The sequence below is a fragment of the Lissotriton helveticus genome, chromosome 6 (genome assembly GCF_964261635.1).
Source record: "Lissotriton helveticus chromosome 6, aLisHel1.1, whole genome shotgun sequence".
In the NCBI taxonomy this organism is placed as follows: Eukaryota; Metazoa; Chordata; class Amphibia; order Caudata; family Salamandridae; genus Lissotriton; species Lissotriton helveticus.
The window spans coordinates 1,330,813,874-1,330,836,149 of NC_136067.1; the positions used below are offsets into that span (position 1 = coordinate 1,330,813,874).

The following is a 22,276-nucleotide window of genomic DNA, read 5'->3' on the forward strand; positions in this document are numbered from 1 at the left end:
TTTATAGTTCAGCCACTTATGACTGAGAGCCACATGACGTGTGCAGTTTTTTTTTCTTCACCACTCTTATTTTTGAAGTCTTTATTGGACTATAATTATTATTATTTTTTTTAATTTTTTTTATTTATTAAAGTTTTGTATAGCGCTAGCTGGACCCGAGGGTATCAGAGCGCTTCACAGCAAGAGTAAAGGCGTTTAGACAGACAATGCGGACAAAAAAAACAAGGCAATGAGCACAGGAGTGAGTACAGTCTGTACAATAGCAGCCAGGCGTGAAACATGGCGGAGAGTCGTAGGCAAGTCAATCAGCTCTGGGGTGAACGAGAACATGGAACTATAAAGTCTAGGTTGAGTTCTAGTTGGTTCCGGAACGCTCAAGGAAGAGGACTTTGAGTAGCTTCTTGAATTTCTGGAAGGATGCGGTCATTCTGATGTGTGGGGGGATGGAGTTCCATATCTTGGGAGCATTGCCCGCAAAGGATTTGCTAGATGTTGAAAGTTTCTGGGATTTCAGAGGAATGAGTAGGAGCGTGTTGGAGCTTCTGAGGTTTCTAGACTGACCGGCCCTTTTGAGCTTGTTGGCCAGGTATTCCGGTTTGCCCGTATGCAGGGCTTTATGTGTGAGGCAAGCTGTGCGGAAGCTAGCTCGTTGGTCATTAGGGAGCCACTTCAGATCATTAAGAGCTGGGGTGATGTGTTCATATTTCTTTGTTCCCGTGATCATTCTTGCAGCGGCATTTAGGGTAGAGGTCAGAGGTCGAAGGTACGATTTGGCTGTTCCAGTCAGAGTGGCAATTCTGGAGAGAACAAAAGCCTGCATGGCCTGTTTCAAGTCTTTTGTGGGGAGAAATGGTTTAAGTTTGTAGAGCAGTTTCAGGTTCAGAAAGGCACTTTTGGCAGTTTTTGAGACGTGTTCTTTCATATCCAGTTTGGGGTCAAGGGTGATCCCTAGAGATTTTATGGAGTTCGATGGAACAAGAGGAACATTCAGGGCGTTTAAGGCTTTGAGCCATTCAAGAATTTGGGGGTTTTCTTCTTTGTTAGAGATGAGGAGCACTTTATAATTAGTTGAAGGAGTGAAGATGTAGTGATCAAGGTGCTGGTTCTAACTTCTTTCTGGCATAATCATCATCCTGTTTTCTACATAAACCTCGGACCTCCTTTTAATTTTAATTAACTGGGAAAACATTTGGTTGTATGTATTCATGGTAAATGCCTTATTCGATGAGCCAATAAACTAACTAGTCACTCTTCAATATAGAGGTGGCTCAAAAGGAAAAGGAAATTGGAAGGCTGGGCATAGGTGAGAGAGATGAGAAAAGAGGAATTTGGATGTCAAATGTTTAGGTAACCTCTGTCATTTTTCACCTTGTGGATTTCACACCCCTCCCAGTTTAAAAAAAAAAAAGGTAGAAAAAGTAAAGTGTGAGATAGAAGATGTATCATGCGACAACACTGGTCTGAATTAGAATTTTGTGCTGAGATGGTAGGGTACTAGAAACAAACTCCACCTTCAAGGTGTGTGCACCTGTCAACAATTATTCCAAAGATAGGTTATTTGCCTCAATGAATAGTATCAGCTAGAAGCATTTTACACAACATTGTCTTTCCATTCTGTTTCTGTCTGTGCCACCTATGTGCTCTCTCTTTCAAAAGTGTACTTTCTCATACCAGGCCTTAAGATAAGAGGTGAAGGGGCTCAACATTTGGAAACCCTAGAGGTTTTTCATTTTGAAAAGTGAAAAGAGATAAATCATATTGTCAGTTTTCAAATTGAAAACAATGCTCAGGCCCTAATGTGTTATCTTGGGTTTTGAATACATCCTGAATATTAAAATATTGATGTACAGTAAGGACCGCTTGCATGAGCAGCCTCACCACAGACTATTAGCGCTATGAAACCAGGTTAGAGGACGTATCCTTGGTTTGTGATTAAGAAGATCAACATCACTGTGTCTTGTTCTCCTTTAGGGTCAGCACAGCTCTATTATGAGCAAGAAGTAAATAACTATATTTGCAAACATTTAAGTAGACTATGTGCTTACCTGTATAGGGATAACTGGCAAAAGAAGGTATATATTATTATATTATTATGGTCTGGTCTGGAGTTATCGGAGGTCATTCTGAGCTTAGATGGTTTATTTTGTTATGGAAGAGAAATATCGCTTGATCTATGTTCAGAATGTGAAAATCATTGAAACTTTCTGTACACGTCCCTCAGTAAAGGAAATTGGCATAGTCTGGATTGGAGTTAATGTCTTCCATTGTGACAACCATTTTTCACGGTGATAATTTCCAGAGCATTTGAAGAAAGAAGAGAGTGAACCCCCTTCATGTTCAGCAGTTAAAGAAATAAATCCTGCTACTGATATCCGAAGTGACTCGATGATTTAATATTATTTTGTCCTCAAAGTTTACTCCTAAATTCTCAACATTTGTGTAGTAGTGAAAGAGAGGTAAACAGGGTAAGTCAACTTATTGAAACTATATCACCAAATAGCTGGCGGTGAGAGAGAAATACTCATCTGCCCCCTTGTTATTTTATGTTAGATTAGGTTATTGAGTTTTTTATTGCACAAACATTTGCCCTAAGAAGTAGCTGTGTGCAGGGGGCTAAGGCGGAACAGCAATCGAGGTGAAAAGGATAAGCGAGAACTGGGAAATCAAAACATCCATGTTTATAATCGCTTTTTGAATGTCCCAAAGTTGGAGATGAATCTAATATTTTGTAAGAGAAAGTTCCAATGATGGGATATCAAGAAAGAAAAGGAGCGGTCACTCATACTAGCAAGGCATATCCATGTATTAAGCAGATAAGTATTAGTAGACATTAGAGTCCTGAAAGGAACTCTTTTTTCTGCAAATAAGCTGGGTTAGCAGAGTAGAGGGCCTTGTGTGCGTGGTGACATAGCATTTTAATGACTAATTGCTTACGTACTGGCAACCAACAATTTTGGGCATTTGTTGGATACATATAGGAAAGGTATGATCCTATGCTCACACAAGGTGATTGCTGTATATAGTGATGCTTACAAACTGTCTTGCTGATTGTTGTATGTGGTGTTTAGGGGAAGATCACGGCACCACTGATTGTGAGGCGTGCCAACAGTTGAAGCCAAAGTCGCTGCGGGGGCGCCGGATGAATCTATTCTCGGCACGTCTCTCAAGGTCGGCTTCATCCCCTCGTTAAGTCTCAGCGGACAATTTCCGATACGGCTGTCGTCTGCGTCCTCGTCCCTCTCCGATGACGCGAGAGCGTCGCTCTCCGGTGGGTAAGTGTCGCAGTTTGTCCCTGGGAGCTGGTGTGTGGCCTGCCGGGGGCGTGGGCTGTCCGCGGGGGATGCTGCCCCACGTGTCGTCCTCCTATTCACCGTTTCCCGGTGAAGGGGCGTCGAGAGTCCAGATGGAGACATATGAGGCGGCCTTGCAGGCCTCGCTGGCGTCTCCTCCTCCTTCCCCTACTGGGGCGTCAGCGGATCCCTTGCATTGCGTGGGGCACTCCGCGGCGTCGCTGGCGGCTCCGGCGCCGACTCGTTCGACTCCAGACTTGGAGGATGTGGTGCTGTTGGGGTACAGCCCTTTGGGGGTCCCTCCTTCGGACCACGGCGCCTCTGCCTTGCCGCAAACTCCTGCGGGAATCTCTGTGGTATCGCGGGAGGTCGCCAGGGCTCGGGTCGCATCCCCGAGCCCCTCTCGGTCCTTGGACAAATTGGTCCTGTCTAAGGCCGAGGTGACGCCCCTACGGCGCCGGCAGCTGCTGGACCGGGCGGCGCCACAGGGGTCGGTGGACCCTCCTCGTCCCGCTCTGGGTTGGGGCTGGATGGGGACCCCTTGTCCTCCTCCGGGCCTTTCTCGTCCCTCCACAAAGGCGGCTGCCTCGTCGGAGGGCGAGTCGGAGGTTGAGTCGGCCCTGGCGGCGCTGCATGGATCGCCGGAGCACCTCCGTCACATGCTGAGCAGAGGCTGGCGGAGGGCTTTGTGTCACTCCCCTGGTCCCTCTCGTTCCTCCACACAGGCGGCTGCCACGGCGGAGGTCGAGCTGGCGCTGCCCCTTGGGCACTTCGGATCCGGCCCTGCTCCGGTCCCCGCCGCGGTGTGGCTTCGTGGAGCCCTATCCGGCATCTCCTCGTTGCCGTCCTGCCTCAGGCTGTGGACTCGCGGATTCGTCTTTGGAAGCTCCCTCTTCTCAGGAGGTTGGGTGCATACTGGTGTCATCCTCCCTGGAGACAGGTCGCCGCGTGGTGGCTTTTTTGCCGGCGTCATCGAAGGGTGACTCTCCGCCATTCCTGAGGCCAGGGTGCTTGCCGGAGGAGCGACAGGTCCCCCACATTTCGGTCCCTTCTGACTTCCAGGTCTGGCCTTTGCCCGCCCTGCTTGGCTTCGGGACGGCTGCCTTAGTTTACCGCCATCGCCCACGGAGGAGCTGCTTTCTCCACCATGGGGCCCTACGGAGGCCGGTGCGGCCTTCGCTTACGTGGTGTCCACGGCAGTGGGCATTCTGAGCATGGGTGACCTGGTTGCTCATTTTCCGGCAGACCATCTCTTGGAGGTTCTCACCAGGGCTCTGGTGGGAGGAGACTGTTGCTTCCTTTTGAGGGTTCGCTTCTTTCTTCCCTGACGGGGGCCTGGAGCCGCCCCGCCTCAGGGGATCCGGTTCCTCACCACCTTCTGCACCGCCACCTTCCGGCACCGCATGACCCGGTATGTCTTTCCCTCCACCCTTCTGCCTCAAGTCCGCTTTTGCGAACTGCTTTTCCCTTCCTGCCGCCATTGTTGACTCCGCCGTCCAGGGAGGCTCGCAGGCTGGACTCTTGGGGGTGCAACATGTTTGCCTCGACCGGTGCTGCCCTGCGGGCCCTTAACACCTTATGTGTGTTGGCTAGTGCCACCTCTTGTTTGTGGGACTAGGCTGAGTCCTTGGGATCCGCAGCTTCACAGAAGACTGTTCGGGTGGACTTACGGCACCATGCGTTGGATGGCTGGGAACTGGCGGTGTTTATTCTCCGCTCCGCTCTGGACATCTCAGAGGTGCTGGGCCGGGCCATGGCTTCCCCAGTCGCTCTCCGTCGCCATGCTTGGCTTCGGGACGGCGTGTTCCCTGAAAATGTTCGGGAGCGGCTGATTACTCTTCCATTCGATGGCACCCCGTTGTTCCATGCCCCCGCGGACTCCGCCATCCAAAGGTTCATGGCAGGGCTCCGTCCTCCTCCTTATCCTCCTCCTCCTCCTTCCCCTCTTCAGTGATTGCTGAGTTGAGCTAGTTCTGGACCTTCTTTTGGGCCGGTTGCCCTTTCTGTGGAGGGTGTTTTATGGCCACTCGAGTCCTCCTTGCTGGGACTGTGGCGTTGTTGGCTGCTGGACAGCCCCTTTGTTGACAGTGTGTTTTTGCTGGAATTGTCTGTACGGACTTGGCCTCAGATTAGGCCTTCTGCTTCTCTTGGGCTGCTTGACAAGCCTTCCGCTGGTTCTTTTTCACCGTGGCTCTTTCGATCCTACCTCTGCTGCAGAAGTTTCTTCCAAAAGAGGGTTCCCATGTCTTGGGACTTACCTTACCCTATGTGGGTAGCTGTTATATAGCTTGCATTCTGCTAGGGAGTTCAGTTCGCCTTCGTGCCCATGCTCTCCGTGTCATTTACGTATGTTGCTATTGCTTCTTTAGGCCGTGTGCACGGACCACTTGTAGTGGTGTATCCGGGCCTTTCCTCACCTTCCCACTCCTGTCCTGCGGGCTGGGATGATTCTGTGTTTCTCCCTTGCCAGGCATTGCTTGCCCGGTCTTCTTGGGATCCCGGGCTGTTCTCCTTGCTTTTGGCAGCTTATTACTGTCTGTCGCGCTCTGTCTGGTTTGTTGCCTTCCGTCTAGGGTGGGCTTGCCTTCTTTTCCCTCGTTTCCTTGGGCCCTCTAGGCTTTCTTCTTCCTCTGCCTTGTCCTGGCATTGGATGGAAGCTCTGTTGCCCTGTAATGGAATGGGGTGCTTCGGCCTCTCTGGCCTTGCCCTTGGCTCTCCTGTTGTAAGTGTATGGGCTTCTTCGGTCTTCTTTTTTCTTCCTACATCCATCTTGGGGTCTGTGGTGTGTAGGGATTCCTCTTGCCTGGAAGGGACAGGACTTTTTGCCTTGTCCGTGGGTCGGGTCCCCTGTAGGGCCCTCTGTGATGTCCAGGCTGGTGGGGTCTTTTTGCAGTCCCTCCTTCCCCTTGGGTATTGCTAGGGTATCTAGTCTACGTGAAGGAATCTGGGGCTAATAGTCTCTGAGGGATGTACAAGTTACTTCCCTTCGGTAACGATGTATCTGGTAGAGACGATTCTAGCCACAGATTCCTTCACGACTCACCCTTCCTCCCCGTTCTGCGAGGACCTTTGGCTAGGTCTTCTGCACTTGTCTCCTGGTGGGTGGCTATGCCTTCGGGTGGCTATGACTTCGGTGAGTGCATTATTTTGCCCTTTTTGACGGGAGGATACGTCTTGTTTCTCTTTCCTTTCCTCCTCTTTGGCGCATTGCAGGATGGGCTTATGGGTGCTCCTGTGCCCCTATACTCTGGTCCAGGATCGAAGCTTGCCTTCTCTCCTTTCCCTCCCCTTCCTCTCCCCTTTGGTTACTAAGGGTACTGGCCCTTCTGCTAGTCCTCTGGGTTGGGCCCGTCCGGCTGTGCCTTTGCCCTTTTTTCCTTGGGGGGTTGTCGCACTCTGTGCTGGGGTTACCTTGCTCTGTTCTTTCCTCTTTTACCTGCCTTTGGGTGCTGCAGTGTTTCCACTGCTCCTTATGGTGTTGTTCATCACCATTCCTCTTTTTCAATTTTTCTGCTCTTTCGCACATTGTTCCCATACACCTACAGTTTTGTCTAATGGCTCCGCGTTGTGGCGCGGAAATGTTCTCCACAGAAAACTGACGTAGGCGCGCCGGGGTGGGGCTTATGTGACCTCGCTGACGTCACGTGCACGGATGACGTCTGGGCGGAGTCACGTGATGTCACCCCTCCCCCAGCGAACAGGGATCCTGTGGCAAAAAGTTTTCGGGATCTAGTCTCACACCTTAGGGATAATTCTACGTGAAGGAATCTGCTGCTAAAATCGTCTCTCTACCATGTACATCATCACCGAATGTAAGTAACTCATACTTCATCACTGGTAGAAGATCAATACAGACCAATGAATCCTCAACCTTATTCCATTTAGCCCTACTCTTGAGTTCCTTCAAGTCACACCCCCTACTCCACCCCAACCAGCAGTTATAAAAGATTTATATCTTCTCCGACTAGAGATCCTTTCCATGCTGGAGAAAGAATCAATAGAGCCAGTTTCAGCATCGCATCAAGGGAAGAGGGTTCTACTCCAGTTTCTTGTTGGTCCGAAAAAAGTTCAAGCAATTGTGACCTATTCTCGACTTGAGGACTCTGAACAGCTACCTCATAAACATGCCTTCCTCATGGCCACCTTACAGGAGATTCTATTGCTCTTGAATCCAGGGGATTACATGTCCACCCTTATCTTACAAGATGCATATTTCCATGTCCCCATTCATCCCTCTCACTTGAAGTATCTGCGATTCGCAACAGTCAGGAGTCACTATCAATTCAAAGTCCTACCTTTTGGTCTGAAGTCCGCTCCACGCATAGTCACATAGTGCTTGGCCCTGGTAGTAGCCTATCTAAGGAAACAAAGACATCCAGTGTTCCTTATTTGGATGATTGGTTGTCTAGGCGACATCCATGTCTGCAGCTCAAACGTCCACAGCTGTCTGCACAGAGCTGTTCAGTTAGGCCTTACCCTGAACCTGGAGAAGTCAGTCTTGCATCCTTCAAACACTATCACCTTCCTAGGAATAACACTTAACACAACTCTGAACAAAGCTTTTTCCCTTGGCCGAGCGGGCATTCAAACAGATATCTCTAGTGCAAATCACAGAAAAAAGAAGGTCTCTTTCGGTTCGCCATTACAAATCCCTCCAAGGAAAGATGTCATCCTGCATCCCTCTTTTTCCATGTTGTCGTCTAAGGATGCATCTTCTCCAAGAAGAGATAGACAAATAGTGGCTACAAGCCGTGGGATTTTTGACGATCTACTTATCACACCGAATATTGTCCAAGCCATTTCTTGGTGGACACAATGATCAAATATCTCATTCGGTCTGTCTTTTCTGTCCACGCCTTTTCCTCTTGTCATGACTACCAATGCATCCCACGAGTGATGGGGATCTTTCCTTCAAGTCTTACAGGTCAGCAGCAGATGGCAGCAGTACCATCACCATCTTCACATCAACTTGTTGGAGCTCGAAGCAGTTTGTCTGGCCTTACAGCTGTTCCTTCCAAAAGTAAAACTCAGCAATCCTGATTAGGATGGACAACACAACGACGATGCACTACATCAACACGCAGGGTAGAACCAGCTCTCGCCTTCTCTCTTTAGAAACGCAGTGCATCTGGAAATTGGCAATTTGCAATAGAGTATCCTTAAGGGCAGAATATCTTCCTGGCAACCAGAACACAACTGCAGACACACTCAGCAGTTTCTCTCTATTACCTCCTCTAAGAGGTGGGATTTCCCTATGACAAAGTACCTAAGACTACTCAGGTCCTTGTTGTGGACAGTCTTAAAGTGCTTAACTACTGGGTAGGACATGTCGGAATTCACAATGGCCCTAAGATGTTGCAGAATTCACACATGTACCTGCAATTTAGTACTGCCTACATATTGTAGACCACAGGCACATGTTAAAACGTATACTGCGAATTCGGTGCAGCAGTTGTATATCCCTTTGATTTGGTTAATGGTTGGACCATATACAGAGGAATACTGGGTTGTATTGATGCCGAACTTGCACGCTCTGCAAGAACTGCACTTATAAAACCCATTTTTCAAGGCTAGCCAGGTTTTTTTGGATTTACATACCCCGAATGGCAATTCTGGACTGCTCCTGACCAATGAATTGTGCATAGATTTAGCTTTCCTAAAAGTCAAAGAAGGCCCAAGTGGAATAAGATCAGTCAGTTCTAATGATTGGCCAGTTGGAATTGATAATAAGTTGTTATAAATCTGATAGAGACATCTAGCCGCAGATTCCTTAACTTAGAATATCCCCAGGCGTCAGACTGGACCCGGAATATTTTTGCAGCAGCACCTCTGCGCGCCGGGGGATGGCGCCACATGACCTCGCCCTGACGTCGTCCACGTATGTGACGTCAGCGAGGTCATATAAGTCCCTGCGGACGCGCTGACATCAGTTTTCTTATTTTCCTCGTGCAACACGGATCTGGAGTGAGTGGTTCCTCTGGCCTGTTTTCATGCCTCCTTGTCGACGCCGCACGTCCGGATTAGTGTGCGATGCCTTCGGCGCCTCTGCTGCGACGCATAGCCCCGCTGGGCTCCCTGTGGTGCCGCAGGTGGTTGCCGGTGCTCATAGCCCTGCCTTGAGCACATCCCAGGCTTCCGGGCAAGTGGCCGCGTCTTTCTCCGGAGTCGGAGCCTGTCATGGATGAGGCAAAGTTGGCGCCGGGGCGGCGCTGAAAGCTTGCCTCGCCGGCTCCGGCGCCTTCTCCTTCTTCGGATGGGGAGCTTGTCATAGTTTCGGCGCGGGACAGTGCCGACTCGACGTCGGATGCAGCCGAGTCGGCGACTGGCGAGGCACGGTTGTCTCCGACGCACGTCGTTTTGGCGCCGTGTCGACGCCAAGTTCTGGACTCTTCTCTAGAGGTCTCTGGAGAGAGTTCAGCGCCGCCTTCTCGCCCGGCATCTCTGGAGGTATTGTTGCCAGTGCCCCCTTGGAATTTGTGGAGCCTCTTCAGGAGCTCCCAGATCCGGCAGGCTCTTTGCCTCTCCAGGAGCCCCATCAAGATCCTCTTTCTTCAATGGGGCTCCCTTACGTGGGGCTTTGGTCACACCCTCAGTGTCTTGGGAGGGTCTTACAACCCTCCCTCACTGATGAGTTGTTGTCCCCTCCGCGGAGGGCTACCGAGGCTGGTGCAGCTTTTTTGAGAGTGGTCTCATTGGCCACCCGTATTTTAAACATGCAACCCCTTTATCTGTAGACCCCTTGTTTGAGGTCCTTCACTGTGGGTCCGGGAATGTGGAGCCGCTTCTGCCCTTTTAGGCTTCCCTTTATGATGCCCTTTTGGGTATCTGGGTCCGGCCTGCTTCAGGTGACCCAATGGCTTGTTCAGTTTTGCACAGCCACCTCCGCATGATCCTGTTTATCTTTTTGTGCACCCCGATGCGCAGGGGTTTGTGTTGCAGATTACCTTCCCTTCCCTGCTCCCTTTAACGCTTCCTCCCTCTCTGGAGTCCAGATGGCTTGAGTCATGGGGTAGGAACATCTTTGCATCCACTAGTGCGGTCCTTAAATAGTGTGTGTGTTTTGACTCGGGCTACCTCTGCCCTGTGGGACTCTGCAGAGTCTTTGCTTCTTTCTGCCACCTCTGAAGGTGCTCGCGTTGATCTCCTTCACCTCCTCCGGGTTTGCCGCAACCTTGCCGAATTCATAATCTGCTCAGCCTTAGATACTGCAGATTCTTTGGGCCGAGCTATGGCGGGCTCTGTCTCCTTAAGGTGTCACGCTTGGTTGCGAGATAGCGTCTGCCCTGAAATTATCCGGGAGCGACTGGTTGACTTACCCTTTTATGGGGTTTTGCTCGGCTCCTTGCGGGCATTCATCCTCCCACTTAGGTCTTCTTAGGCCTATCTTCCGTGGTGGTACTTTTTCATTTCGCATCCTCTGTGTTTAACATGGGCGGTGAGCCTTACGTCTTCTTTTTTCTGTGGTCAAGGGTACCATTTTATTGGCATCCCTTGGATGCTTTTTGCTTTGAGCTGCCTTTTGGCCTGCTGTGGCCGTATTCCACAGGTTGCTGTGTCTGGTCCTCGGACTGTGGTATTGAGCCGGTGACTCAGCGCGATAATGTCATACGGCTCCGAACTAATGTTCACGGGTTCAGTTTGTTACTGCGCCCTTTTAGCTTGGCTTATTGCCCTAAGAGGTGTTCCCTATTGTTTGGGTACGCATACTCCATGTGGGGTACTTGCATGCTATTATATAGATTTGCTTAACTCACCTGGGCCTGGAGAGCCTGTGGACTCCGTGCGTCGCCTATGACCCTGTAATTGCTGATAAGATGTGGTCTCACTTTGAGATGTGAGGCCTGAAGGTTTAGAGGCTTGAAAGCAGTGCGCTTAAGGTTAAGCTGTACTAGTTAGATGTGATTAATTATAAAGTGTAAATGTATTTATCTGAAAGAGACTATTAGTTATAGATTCCGTAGCTTAGAATTCTCCCCAGGCGTCAGACTGAATCCAGAGAATTTTTCGTCAGCAATACCTCTGCACATTGGTAGGCGGTGCCGGTCGACTCCACCTCCTTCGTCGGTGTTGTGGTTGCTGGGATGACGTTGCTGTGCCTACTTAGACGCCGCCCCTGCGCACTGACATCAGTTCTTTCTTTTTCTACTCCAGCCTAGCACAGATCCAGAGAGAGCTTGCCCTTTAGTAATTTTTTTGACTATACATTTTTTGACTTTTGTCGACGTCTTTGACTCCTGGTGCGCGAGGGATGTAACATCGTCAAACTGGATTTAAGCCTGGTGACTCCTGTCACAAGCTGATGTCCGTGACGGATCTGCGCCTCGTGTGTCTCTGTTGCCTGGAGTGCTACCACTACCCGAAGTCGTGCTCCGACTGTTGGGCCATGAATTCAAAGTGTTTGCGGGAGAGGTCCTGAGAGCTTTTGGAGGCCCGACAGTCGGCTCGGCGTCGCTCCTGGTCTCGTTCAAGAGGAAGATCTCGAGACCCGTTGTGGAGCCACCACACCTCATCCAAGTCTTCGCACTCCTGAGGTAAGTCGAAGCACAAGAAAAATGTGAAGAAGCACTGTCGCTCGTCACGTTCTCACATCTGAGTAGGCTCTGCGACGTCATCCCGGCGACGCTGATGACGGATGCGGAGTCTACCGACGCCACCTACTGACACACAGGGGTATTGCTGAATTAAAATTCTCCGGATCCTGTCTGATGCCAGGGGGTAAGGAATCTATAACTAATATATGTCTCATACTGATACATTGTTACCGAAGGTAAGTAACTTGTTCTTTGGGGACAAGGCATCTGAATCTGTTAAAAAACAGCGGGTACACAGCGTGCGCATTGGGCTTATCTGCTGCGCTTCATCAGCCGTTTTCCACTACTTTGATGACTGGCTAATAAAGGCAGACGCACCCTAGGCAGTGGTCAACCATCTGGTCATCTTTAGGGTTCCCTATCTACATAACTAAGTCACACCTGGCTCCTTCTCAGACACTTCCTCTCATCGATGTCATTCTGAACACGGTTCGGTTTTGTGCCAATCCTCCAATAAAGGACAGTTCAGCCTCTATCCTGGGTTTCAATTAAGTCGACTATGAGCCTTGTGGGAATGATAGCCTCCTGGACGCCAAGTGGAATATGTGGGCTCTGCAAAAAGATCTTAAGTTTCAGAGGGCCAAACATCACAGAGATCGCTCAGAGCATAGCCACACTTCGGAGAAGGCTGCAAAAGATTTGCAGTGGTGGTTGCTGGATCAGTTTTGGATCAGCAGCAGACACCTCTCCCTACCTCATCATGAGCTGACAATAGTCACTTCTGTGTTCGGGAGGCCATCTGGTAGAGGTGGTGATAAGTGGTCTCAGGTCCCAGCTCCATCTCAGCCTTCTGTCACTGAGGGCCATTCTGTTAGCCTTAAAGGCCTTTCTTCCATCCATCAAAGGGAGTTTGGTGCAGGTGCCCAAGGACAACAACACCACCACCATGTGTTATTGCAACAGTGTGAGAAAGTGCCATCTTTTTTGCATTGATAAGCCCCCACTTTTTTTCTGAACTGCTGATTTGCTTTGACTGAGTGTGCCCTGAGATCCTGCCAACCAGGTGCCCAGGGCCTGTAGTCCTTCCCTAAAACTGTGTTGAAACTAAAACCCAATTGGCATCTCTGGCCACCTGTCAGCCTCTAGTAGATGGTACCCTAGGTACCCAGGGCATGGTGACCAAAGAAGACCCCTAAGGACTGCAGCACTTTTTGTGCCACCCCTTTACCCTGACACCCACACACTGCCTTTGCAGGCTGAGTTTCTAAGTACAGTACTAAACAAAGAGTCGACATGGCACACATTCCTGTGTGCCATGCCCACAAGCCCCATCGCCCTGGCATACCTCAGTCACCCCTCTAGCTGGGTGCCCTATGCCAGTGGTGTGTGCACAGGTGCACGAGCCATGTGCCCCTACAGTACCCAGGGACTTTCCTGGGCACTGTTAGTGCAGTGATGCCATTAAGAGTATATGGTGCTGGGAGGGCGTCATTACGAACTCCACAGCACCATAATGGCTAAACTGAAGACTGACACGTTTGATATCAAACTTCTCAGCACATTAAAGCCGCACTGATGCCAGTGTGGGAGTTAATGTAAAATGCACCAGAGGGCATCATAGAGATACCCCCTGAAAACCTAACCTACAATCCAAGTCTGGTCTGAGAGGCTGTCTAGGCTGCCACACAGCAGACATGTTGCTGGCCCCCTGGGTGGAGAGCCCCGCTCTCCTGAGCCTGCAACAATGCACATCCTGGGCGAGGTGCTAGGTCTCCTCCCCCAGGATCTGCAGGGGGAAGCTTCAACGGCCTGCCGCCTTTGTGAGCTTCTCCAGACCACTTGCTGTACTCAGTAACTGGCCTCCACCAGTTGTGACCCCCACTCTAGCGGGAAGACTGGCGGGAAACCCTACGTCAGGAAGGGGGGTGCGCCAGCCTGTGCCAAACCCACCCCTCAGGTGGGAGATGCGAGGTGAAGCACGACCCCGGGCGCCGGTCATCTTGAAGATGGGCAGCCCTGCCCAATCGCAGCTAGGCCCTACCCCCTCCCACAGGAGAGGAGCAGATTAAGGGGTGTACCCACCCCAGGACAGGGACCTATTGGTCCCTGGCCTTGCCCTACCTGTAACGCCCCTAAATTCAGTATTTAGGGGCACCCTGAACCTTCCTTCCTCAGATCCTGATAAGAAAGCAAGAAAGAAGATCAAGAAGAAGAACCGCCGTGCAGCTGCTAACAACAGGATAACATCCACTGACTTGGCCCCAGCTCTACCGGCCTGTCGACCCTGGAACTTGCCTCTGCTAAATCCCGGGGACTCCTGCAGACCGCAACCTTGGACAACCCGGAGGACCTGCCTGCCGTGACCCTCTCAAAGACTGAGACTCCCCCGAGCGGATGCTCTGCTCCAACAACCATACCCCTGGTGACACCCAGGAACCGCAAATCCAGCCCACTCTGCACCCGCCAAGCCCGGCCTGTGCCCGAGTGACCCAAGACCACCAGGATGTCCCCCCAGCGACTGGGACCCAAAGTCCAGTGCCCAAAGACCCTCCTCGACGACCCAGATGACGCCTGCAGCCTCAGAACCAGGGACCCCTCCAACCGCGACCAGCCGAGGGTAAGATTTCCCTACACCCAAAGACACCCCTGCACCCGGTGCCCCGCGGCCCCCTGTGCCCTCCTTTGGGGTACTTACCTCTTCTCCAGGAACCCAACTTACCTCTCGAAGTGGTAGTCGCACCGTACGAATCTCCGTCCCCGAGCCTGCAACCTTTGTTCACTTTGTAACTTTTCCATTTTATAACATTGAGCGCCCGACGGCTCAAAAGCACCCTGCACCCAGCCGCCCGAGTGCCGCTGGAAGTGCCACTACTACCCTACTCTACTTCCCCACTTGCGCTGAGTAAGTGACAACCGCGTGGCCTGCCTGCTTGCATCCACCAACCAAAGACCACCTACCCTCCATTGGATTGCATTGGGCCTACTCTCTCTGCACCCAGCTGCCCCTGTTCTGCTAAGGGTGTAACAACTGTACCTTCCCGACCCTGGGAGACCCCTGAGTCTATGCCCAGAACCTTAACCTCACCAGTCGAGTACTCACCTGAAAGCCGATAACTCACTTTCCTTCCATAGGCTAACATTGACTGCTTTTCACTGAAATTTATTCGAAGTGTCGATTTTTGAAACTTTTAAATATTCTTCAAAAATCAGACGAATAACTATTTCTGAAATACTCACCTGGAATCAGGAGAGAAGCCAGTGCTGTACTTTCTAGTTCAGTATTGAACCGCAAAAGTAATCTTAACTCTACTTACCAGATACCTGCATTTTCTCCCTTAGGAAACCATTGACTGATTTTCTCTGAAATTTTTTCTAAGTGTCGATTTTTGCAAATTACAAATATTCCTTACAAATCGTACCAACTATTGAAACGTAAATACTTACCTGTCTTAGGTAGAGGTCCCAGTGCAGGACCTAGGAGCCCAGTACTGGATTACAACAGTAACGAGAACCTACTTTACCTGTGACTTGAATTTCCTTCCATAGGATAACATTGCTAATTTTTCTCTGAAAGTTTTCTAATTGTCAACTTTGAAAATACATTTATATCCTTTAAAAATTACAACTGTAACCAAAACGCTTTTACTTAACTGTTTACAGCTTAGGTCCCGGGACTAAATCCAGGATCCAGTCCTGTGGTTAGCAAAGTAATCCTGAAAGTAATCTATTGCATTTTTTATTGAAAAACCCATTGAGCTCAATGTTAAATTGTGTTTCGAATCGTGTTGCCTACTGCAACCCCAGTAACTAATGTATTTACTAAGTCCATTGCCTCTCTGCAAAGTAATTACCAAAGTCACTCATATTGAGAAAAGTATATTTTGATACCTGTTGGTTCTAAAATAAAACAACAATATCTTCTGATATAAAAACAATTGGCCTAGAGTTCAGTTCTTGTGTGTGAAACCTTTTGCTGACTGAGTGTGTACAACAAATGCTTTACACTGTCCTCTGATACTGCCTTACTGCTCGACCAAGCTACCACTTTAGAGAGTAAGGTCAGATCTGACTTTAAACTCTGTTATACCTCTGGAGATTGGGGACTCTATACACACTGTACCTTAATTTGGTCGAGTATATATAGAGCCACTTTCTTACAAACAGGCATGGCGTGGTGGCTTCATGGACCCTGTCCCAGGAGGTGCTCTGCCTTTTGATATGGCTGGACCAGGAGGCGCTACGCCTCTCGAAATGGCTGGACCATCAATGTATTTTCTTAGCAGATCACAAGGGGCAGTTCCACCTGGAGGTAGTGAAAGGTCTCTTCTGCGATTGAGTAGAGCCTTATCTTGATCTATTATTCTCGCCTGAGAATGCGCAATACCAGCAGTTTTGCGCATTTAGGTTTCCAAGGTGTCTCGCTAGGAGTTCTGGACCTTTGAGGCCTAGCTATCTTTGTGGCACTGAATTTAGCACTTAGGATCTGGTATCCAGATCTCCTGTTATACGCATCTGTCCTCAAATCAGATTGCCCCTCCCTCCAGGAGGATCTGCTGTTGCAGCAATGTGGCAAAGTTCTGCACCCAGGCATTCCCAATCTTCCCCTTTCATGCTTGGAGATAGAGCGGTGAAAGCTGAACACCTTTGATCTTTTTACGAAAGTACTTGATATCATCTTGGCAGCCAGGAATCCCTCGACAAAGACCAGATTTGTCTAATGTTGGGACTGATTTGTGGCTTGATTCGGTACTTGCCAAATGTTTACCCTCTAGGCAAAGTTATCAGATGTTTTACCGTTTGTTATGTCCCTTTCCCTTCAAGGCTTTGCTCTGGCACAGTTAAAGGGTACCTTTTGGCCTTTTCACCGTTGCCGGACCAGTGCTAATTATTTAAATCACCTGTTGTGATGTGCTTTCTAAAAGCATTTAGTATTTGTTTCTTCCCTCCCCTTTTGTCATGCCACACTGAGACCTTAACTTGGTCCTCACGTTTTTGATGTGAACTCCCTTTTTGCCACTTCACTGCTGTCCCTTGCAGCTTCTCACCCTCAAAAAGGTGTTCCTATTTCTCATAGCTTTGGTGCGGCAATAGAGCGAGCTTCAAGCTCTTTGTGTCACACCATACGCTGCTTTCTTCTCAGGCAAACTGGTTCTGGGGATGCGAGCACCCTTCTTGCCGAAAGTTGTACTGCTTTGCCACATTGGTCGATCCATCACCCTGCTGGCATTCCATGCTCCTCCTTACCTCTCTAAGAAGGAGGACAGACTCCATCACTTGGACCTCAAAAGATGTTTCGTACCAGAAAACACCAGGTGCATGATCAGCTCTAAGTGTGGTTTATGGAGTGAAAAAAGGCAAGGCTGTGCAGAGGCGGACCATCTTCCACTGGATTGTACTCTGCATCAAGATCTGCAACTCACTGGTCAAAAAGCAGCCTAGGGAAGGACTTTGAGCTCATTCCACCAGGGCTAAAGCTGCTACCACTGCTTTGTCAGTGGAGTTCCTGCCCTGGACATCTGCTAGGCAATTACGTGGGTGTCTCTTCATACATTCACAAACCACTATTGCCCGCTCGATCCTGCAGGACTTTTTGGTTTGAGTTTGTTCACCCACCTCAAGATAGGTACTGCTTTGGTATCTATTTAAAAGGGTAGGGATCTGCTTTTAGGACTCTATCCGAAGAACACGTCATATACCTTTGGTAATGCTCTTTCTGGTAGAGAATCTAACTGCAAATTCCCCACCAACACTCCCATCCTCCCTGCGCTGTGGATTGAACTTTATTAATTAATAAGATCCCTAGCCTAGGAATCTGCACACAGCTCAGTCAATTTGCTGTTGGGGCTCAGCCTTTGGGGCCGCAGACACCCTAAAAAACCTCTGACTTGAGCATTCGGGAGTGGCACCTATATACACTCCGCCCATCATTTCCGGAGCTGCACAGCATCAGTACAGAGCTGCACGGAGCCACTGACTGGCACACAGAGGTCCTGTTGAAAAAGGTGTCCTATCCAGTCTGATGCCTGGGGAATATTCAAAAGGTGAGGAACCTGCAGTTAGTTGCAGTCTGTACCAAAAAAGAGCTTCACCAAAAGTAACGTATGTATCTCCTACATAAGGAGCCAGGCGAGGAACCTGGTAAAAAACCTTGTAAAAATACCTATCTATTCTACCTAGTGAAGAAAAAGGGTTTTTAAGTGACCAGGGATTTCCTAGGCACTCTGTTAAAGTGAACGCAATAGTTCAAAAATGAAAGATGTCGCTATATGGTGCAACTAGGTGAGGGGATAAGCCCTGTAACCCCCCAGTTGAGTGTGGGAAACAACCCTCACAATACAAAATTCGAGCATAAACCTAGGCACACATAAATTGGATATAACAGTCTGTTAGTGTAGACATATATAGTACCTTATGCAAGCCAACAAATACAGAGATGATCTCTCGATGAGTTTTGAATTTATTCAGTCTTTAATTTTCAAGAAAAACCAGCCGACACGCGTTTCATCGCATTTGGAACAATCTTTCCGCGACTTCCGCAGGTCGATCAGCCGGTGATAATTCCGACCCGGCCGGGCCCGAGACAAACCGCTCAGCTTCAAGACTAAACAAGGGAATCGGAGGATCCGTTTCGAATTATGCTTGTGTTGCGGTCCGCAACCAGGAACACAGTGGCCCGAGGGCGAGACACCGAGGCTCACACACTTTAAGATTACCGACGCACGAGGAGTTATCCATTCCTCTTGCTTTATTCTCCCCACGGCGTCCACCGAGATCAACTGCCATACTCGGTTTCGGCCCCACCACAAGCTTTTTCCGGTTCACTCCATTGATACCATTGGGTTTTTCAGATATCGGAGCGCATACGAGCGTTTTACATAATTTGATACAGATCCTCCAATTCCCTTGTTTAGAATTGAAGCTGACCAGTTTGTCTCGGGCCCGGCCGGGTCGGAATTATCGCCGGCTGAGCTCCCCGAGGAAGTCGCGGAACGATTATTCCAAATGCGTCTAAACATGTGTCGGCTGATTTTCTCTGACTGAACAAATTCAAAATTCATCAAGAGATCATCTCTGTATTTGTTGGCTTGCATAATGTACTATATATGTCTACACTAACAGACTGTTATATCCAATTTTTGTGTGCCTAGGTTTATGCTCGAATTATGTATTTTACCTAGTGTGACATATGACATTTTCAACCTATAAACAACCTCCGTCTGTTCTCGAAAGGACTGGAAATTTTTGTCAATCAATTTCAAACAGAACTGCGACACTTAACTCCCAGAACATGCTGGTTTTAGGTGTTCCATTATAGCTTTAGTATGCTACGAAGAGGTCATTGTTCTCACATTCTGTTTCTGGTATGTTGCACTTGATGGAAGAGATGATCGCCACATTCATCATCAGTGTGCACCAGAGAATACAAGGTGGTAACAGTTTACTTACCAAGTCTGTTTTGTAAAAGGGAGAGTGGATACCAAAGTATTTTGTATCAGTTAGTTGACAGGAAATATGTTCATGTATGTAGCATAACAATACGTATGTCTTGAGACAGCTTCTAAATGTAACATGAATTGTTTTCTTGTTTTTTTAGTTCAACCATTAGGCCTAAATTGCCACCTCCTTTACCGCCAAAGGTAAATATGTTTTGTGATGATAATTCTCATTAATACTTTTTAATGTACTTCATTCAGAATGTGATACCTAACCATAGCACATAACTCCATGTCTCTATTGCAAGATGGATGTAACAATACATCCTGTACTTTTTGCCACTCAGCCCAGAATTTGGATTCCACATTGTTCTTCCCTGGGCGTCTTAAGGGAATAAACTACATGTACACAGCAATTGTTTCTATAGGTTTCATAATGCTTGAGTTCTAAAGTTTTCGACCGGACTGTATAGCAGCTTGGGAAGAAGTGGGCATAACTGAGTGGAGGAGTGTGGCTCAATGGTTAGAGCGGCAGACCCTGATGCAGAGTTTTGGCCTGGGACCAGGGTTCAATTCACACCTCAATTTCCTCGGACCTGATAATTCTCGCCTCGGTGCCTATTCTAATCATGGGCCCCACACTGGAACTCTGGGCAATAGCTTGCTTAACCTCCACACCGGCCCCAACAGCACTAGGATGCCTGGCTTCACCCTGGGGGTGCCCAGGAGTGGACACTTCACAGGGAAAGCCAGGAAGGGTTCCACAGCGGTATGAGTAATAGCGCAAGGAAACCGCTTGGTGGCAGTGCGCTCTACAAATACCTTGACATTTACATTTACATTTGAGTGCTATATCACCTTTATCTACAGCACCTAGTTATTTCTCTGTCTCATTTCAGCGTATACGTTTTTGAATAACCATTGGTGGGGTAGTAAAGGGGGCAGTCATCTATCAGCTTGAGGATATATGTGTATGTAAGTGTGTGTATGTGAGTGAGGTGACACGCAGGCTGAGTGGGGGAGGAATGTGTTAATATGTGCTTATAAGGGTTTGAGTAACCAGTGAGGAAGAGGTTTAAAGGTGTTCTGCACAGTATCACCTCCACCGAAGTCAGAGATCATGACATAGAAAGTGGGGCTAACTTGGGACAGGGGTAAAAGACACATGCATTTAGGAAGTTTTATTTTGTTTTTCATTGACAGTATGACACCAATGGTAGTCCCTTAACCACCGTCCTCCACCCTGCCAAACAAGACCCACTTTATGGCCTTTAGGCACTATCTTTCTCACCTTCCTTAGCACCAACTAACACAATACAGAGATTTTGATGATTACTGTGCCATAGCAGTTGCCATTGACATCCAACACTGATTGCTGTAGTAGGCATAGGTGTTGATTATGCAGCTGTTCACTTTCTTTACTTGTAAACAAGCCGGGATCATGTACCTCAGCTCACTAGCCAAAGTCGGACCGTTTATTTCTAACACATACGGGTTCACCTGACCAATCCCAATTTGTAACTGGCCTGCATGGAAAATTAAACAAACAGTCTTACTTAGTGTTTGAAAAATATATTTGTCTAATTTTTCTTTATGCAGTGTTACATTTGTCAAACCTTCTACATAGTGAATGAGAATGTGACAAAATACAAAATGGAATTATCTGGCGTGTGACGTAAGACTGGGATTGACCTACTCCTCGAAATGAGCCTATACTACCCCCACCTGTACCTAAAGTTGTGAATTAATCTGTTAATGTGCTTATGATGAAGTGCTGATTATCTTGTGTATACTTGTCAGCAAAATATTTTAAATCCCTGACCTCTTAGATGGTATGATTATGGCTCCAACTATTTTTAGTGTTACATTTAGCTGTCTGTTGCTAAGCAATACTGCCATCCATCATTTACACAAAAGGGCACAGCATATCGCAGATGGTTACATATGTGCACACTGTCCCATTCACTTTACATTAAGCTGTCTTTTAAGATAAAGTAGTTCCTACAATTTTGTATGCATGGAATAAGTGTGCCACTCTGTAGTTTATAATGAATAGATATTCAGAAAACAAGCCAGATGTGTCTGCATTTGTTAAGACTTGTTGGATGTGTTCCTATTCCAAAATCGGTCTGTTGAGTAACTCAACAAATTTGTCTTCAGAAGTGTCTACGAATTTCAGTATTTGCTCAATAACTCATTATTTTAAGTCTAGATTCAAAAGCACCATGATACTGATTGACTCGTTTTGGTTAGAACTTGTACCCACTATACATTGCCTCTATGTACCTCTACTCTGGTATGTACTTGAGAAGATTGGGATTTAGCAATGTCTTGAAATTGCAACTTTTCACTGTTTCGTTTGCCTGATTCCTTATCATAAGTTGTCTCAAATCATCTGTCTTCCTGCTCTACACGAATCTGAACAATGATGGGCCATCCTAGCTGTTGAATAAGGGTATTTGGACCTCAATCACAGTGTTTACCGTTGTCTTCTAAAGCTTTGAATAAAAAGGAAGGGTTATGCTGCTCAGTGGGACTTATATCTCATCATGTCTTGTATTGGTGTTCCTCTTGCACAAACAGTGTGAGCTCTGAGCTCATGGCCTCTTGAAGTAAATATGTGTTTCCTACTTCAAACTACCAACTTGATGGTGGCCGCTTTATATCCGAAGCATTGAAGAGGTTCACACTTTCTTCAGAAGAGACTTGCATTTTATGTTTTTTATGGAAAAGGTTGTCCATACCCTCTTTCAGATTGGACGTAATGCCTCCTTGGCTGATAAAACTGTACACAGTCTAGACTTTTCTGTTGTGCTAGAAAGGACAGAGACTAACAATTCGAAATGAGATCACTCCTTGGAGAGAGGGCTCACTGTACTAGAATATGGGGAATATTGCCTCCATTTAAACACACATTACCATCGCGGACATTTGCATGGCAGCAGCATTTGCCAGTGTGTGCACTTTTGCTAGCAGTGCTGTTCAAATGCATCTTTTAGGAAACTTGTTTGATTGTGGCCAC

General features: G+C 48.1%; 1 protein-coding gene across 7 annotated transcripts in view; it reads left to right on the plus strand.

Annotated features, from left to right (window-relative positions):
- MAP4K3 (mitogen-activated protein kinase kinase kinase kinase 3) overlaps positions 1-22,276 on the plus strand; it is a 1,422,157-nt gene that overhangs the window by 674,240 nt on the left and 725,641 nt on the right. For all 7 annotated transcript variants that reach the window (XM_078649063.1, XM_078649064.1, XM_078649058.1 and 4 more), the window contains one exon: positions 19,416-19,458. In XM_078649063.1, the coding sequence (XP_078505189.1) occupies positions 19,416-19,458 (43 nt within the window). The remainder of the gene's footprint in view (positions 1-19,415; positions 19,459-22,276) is intronic.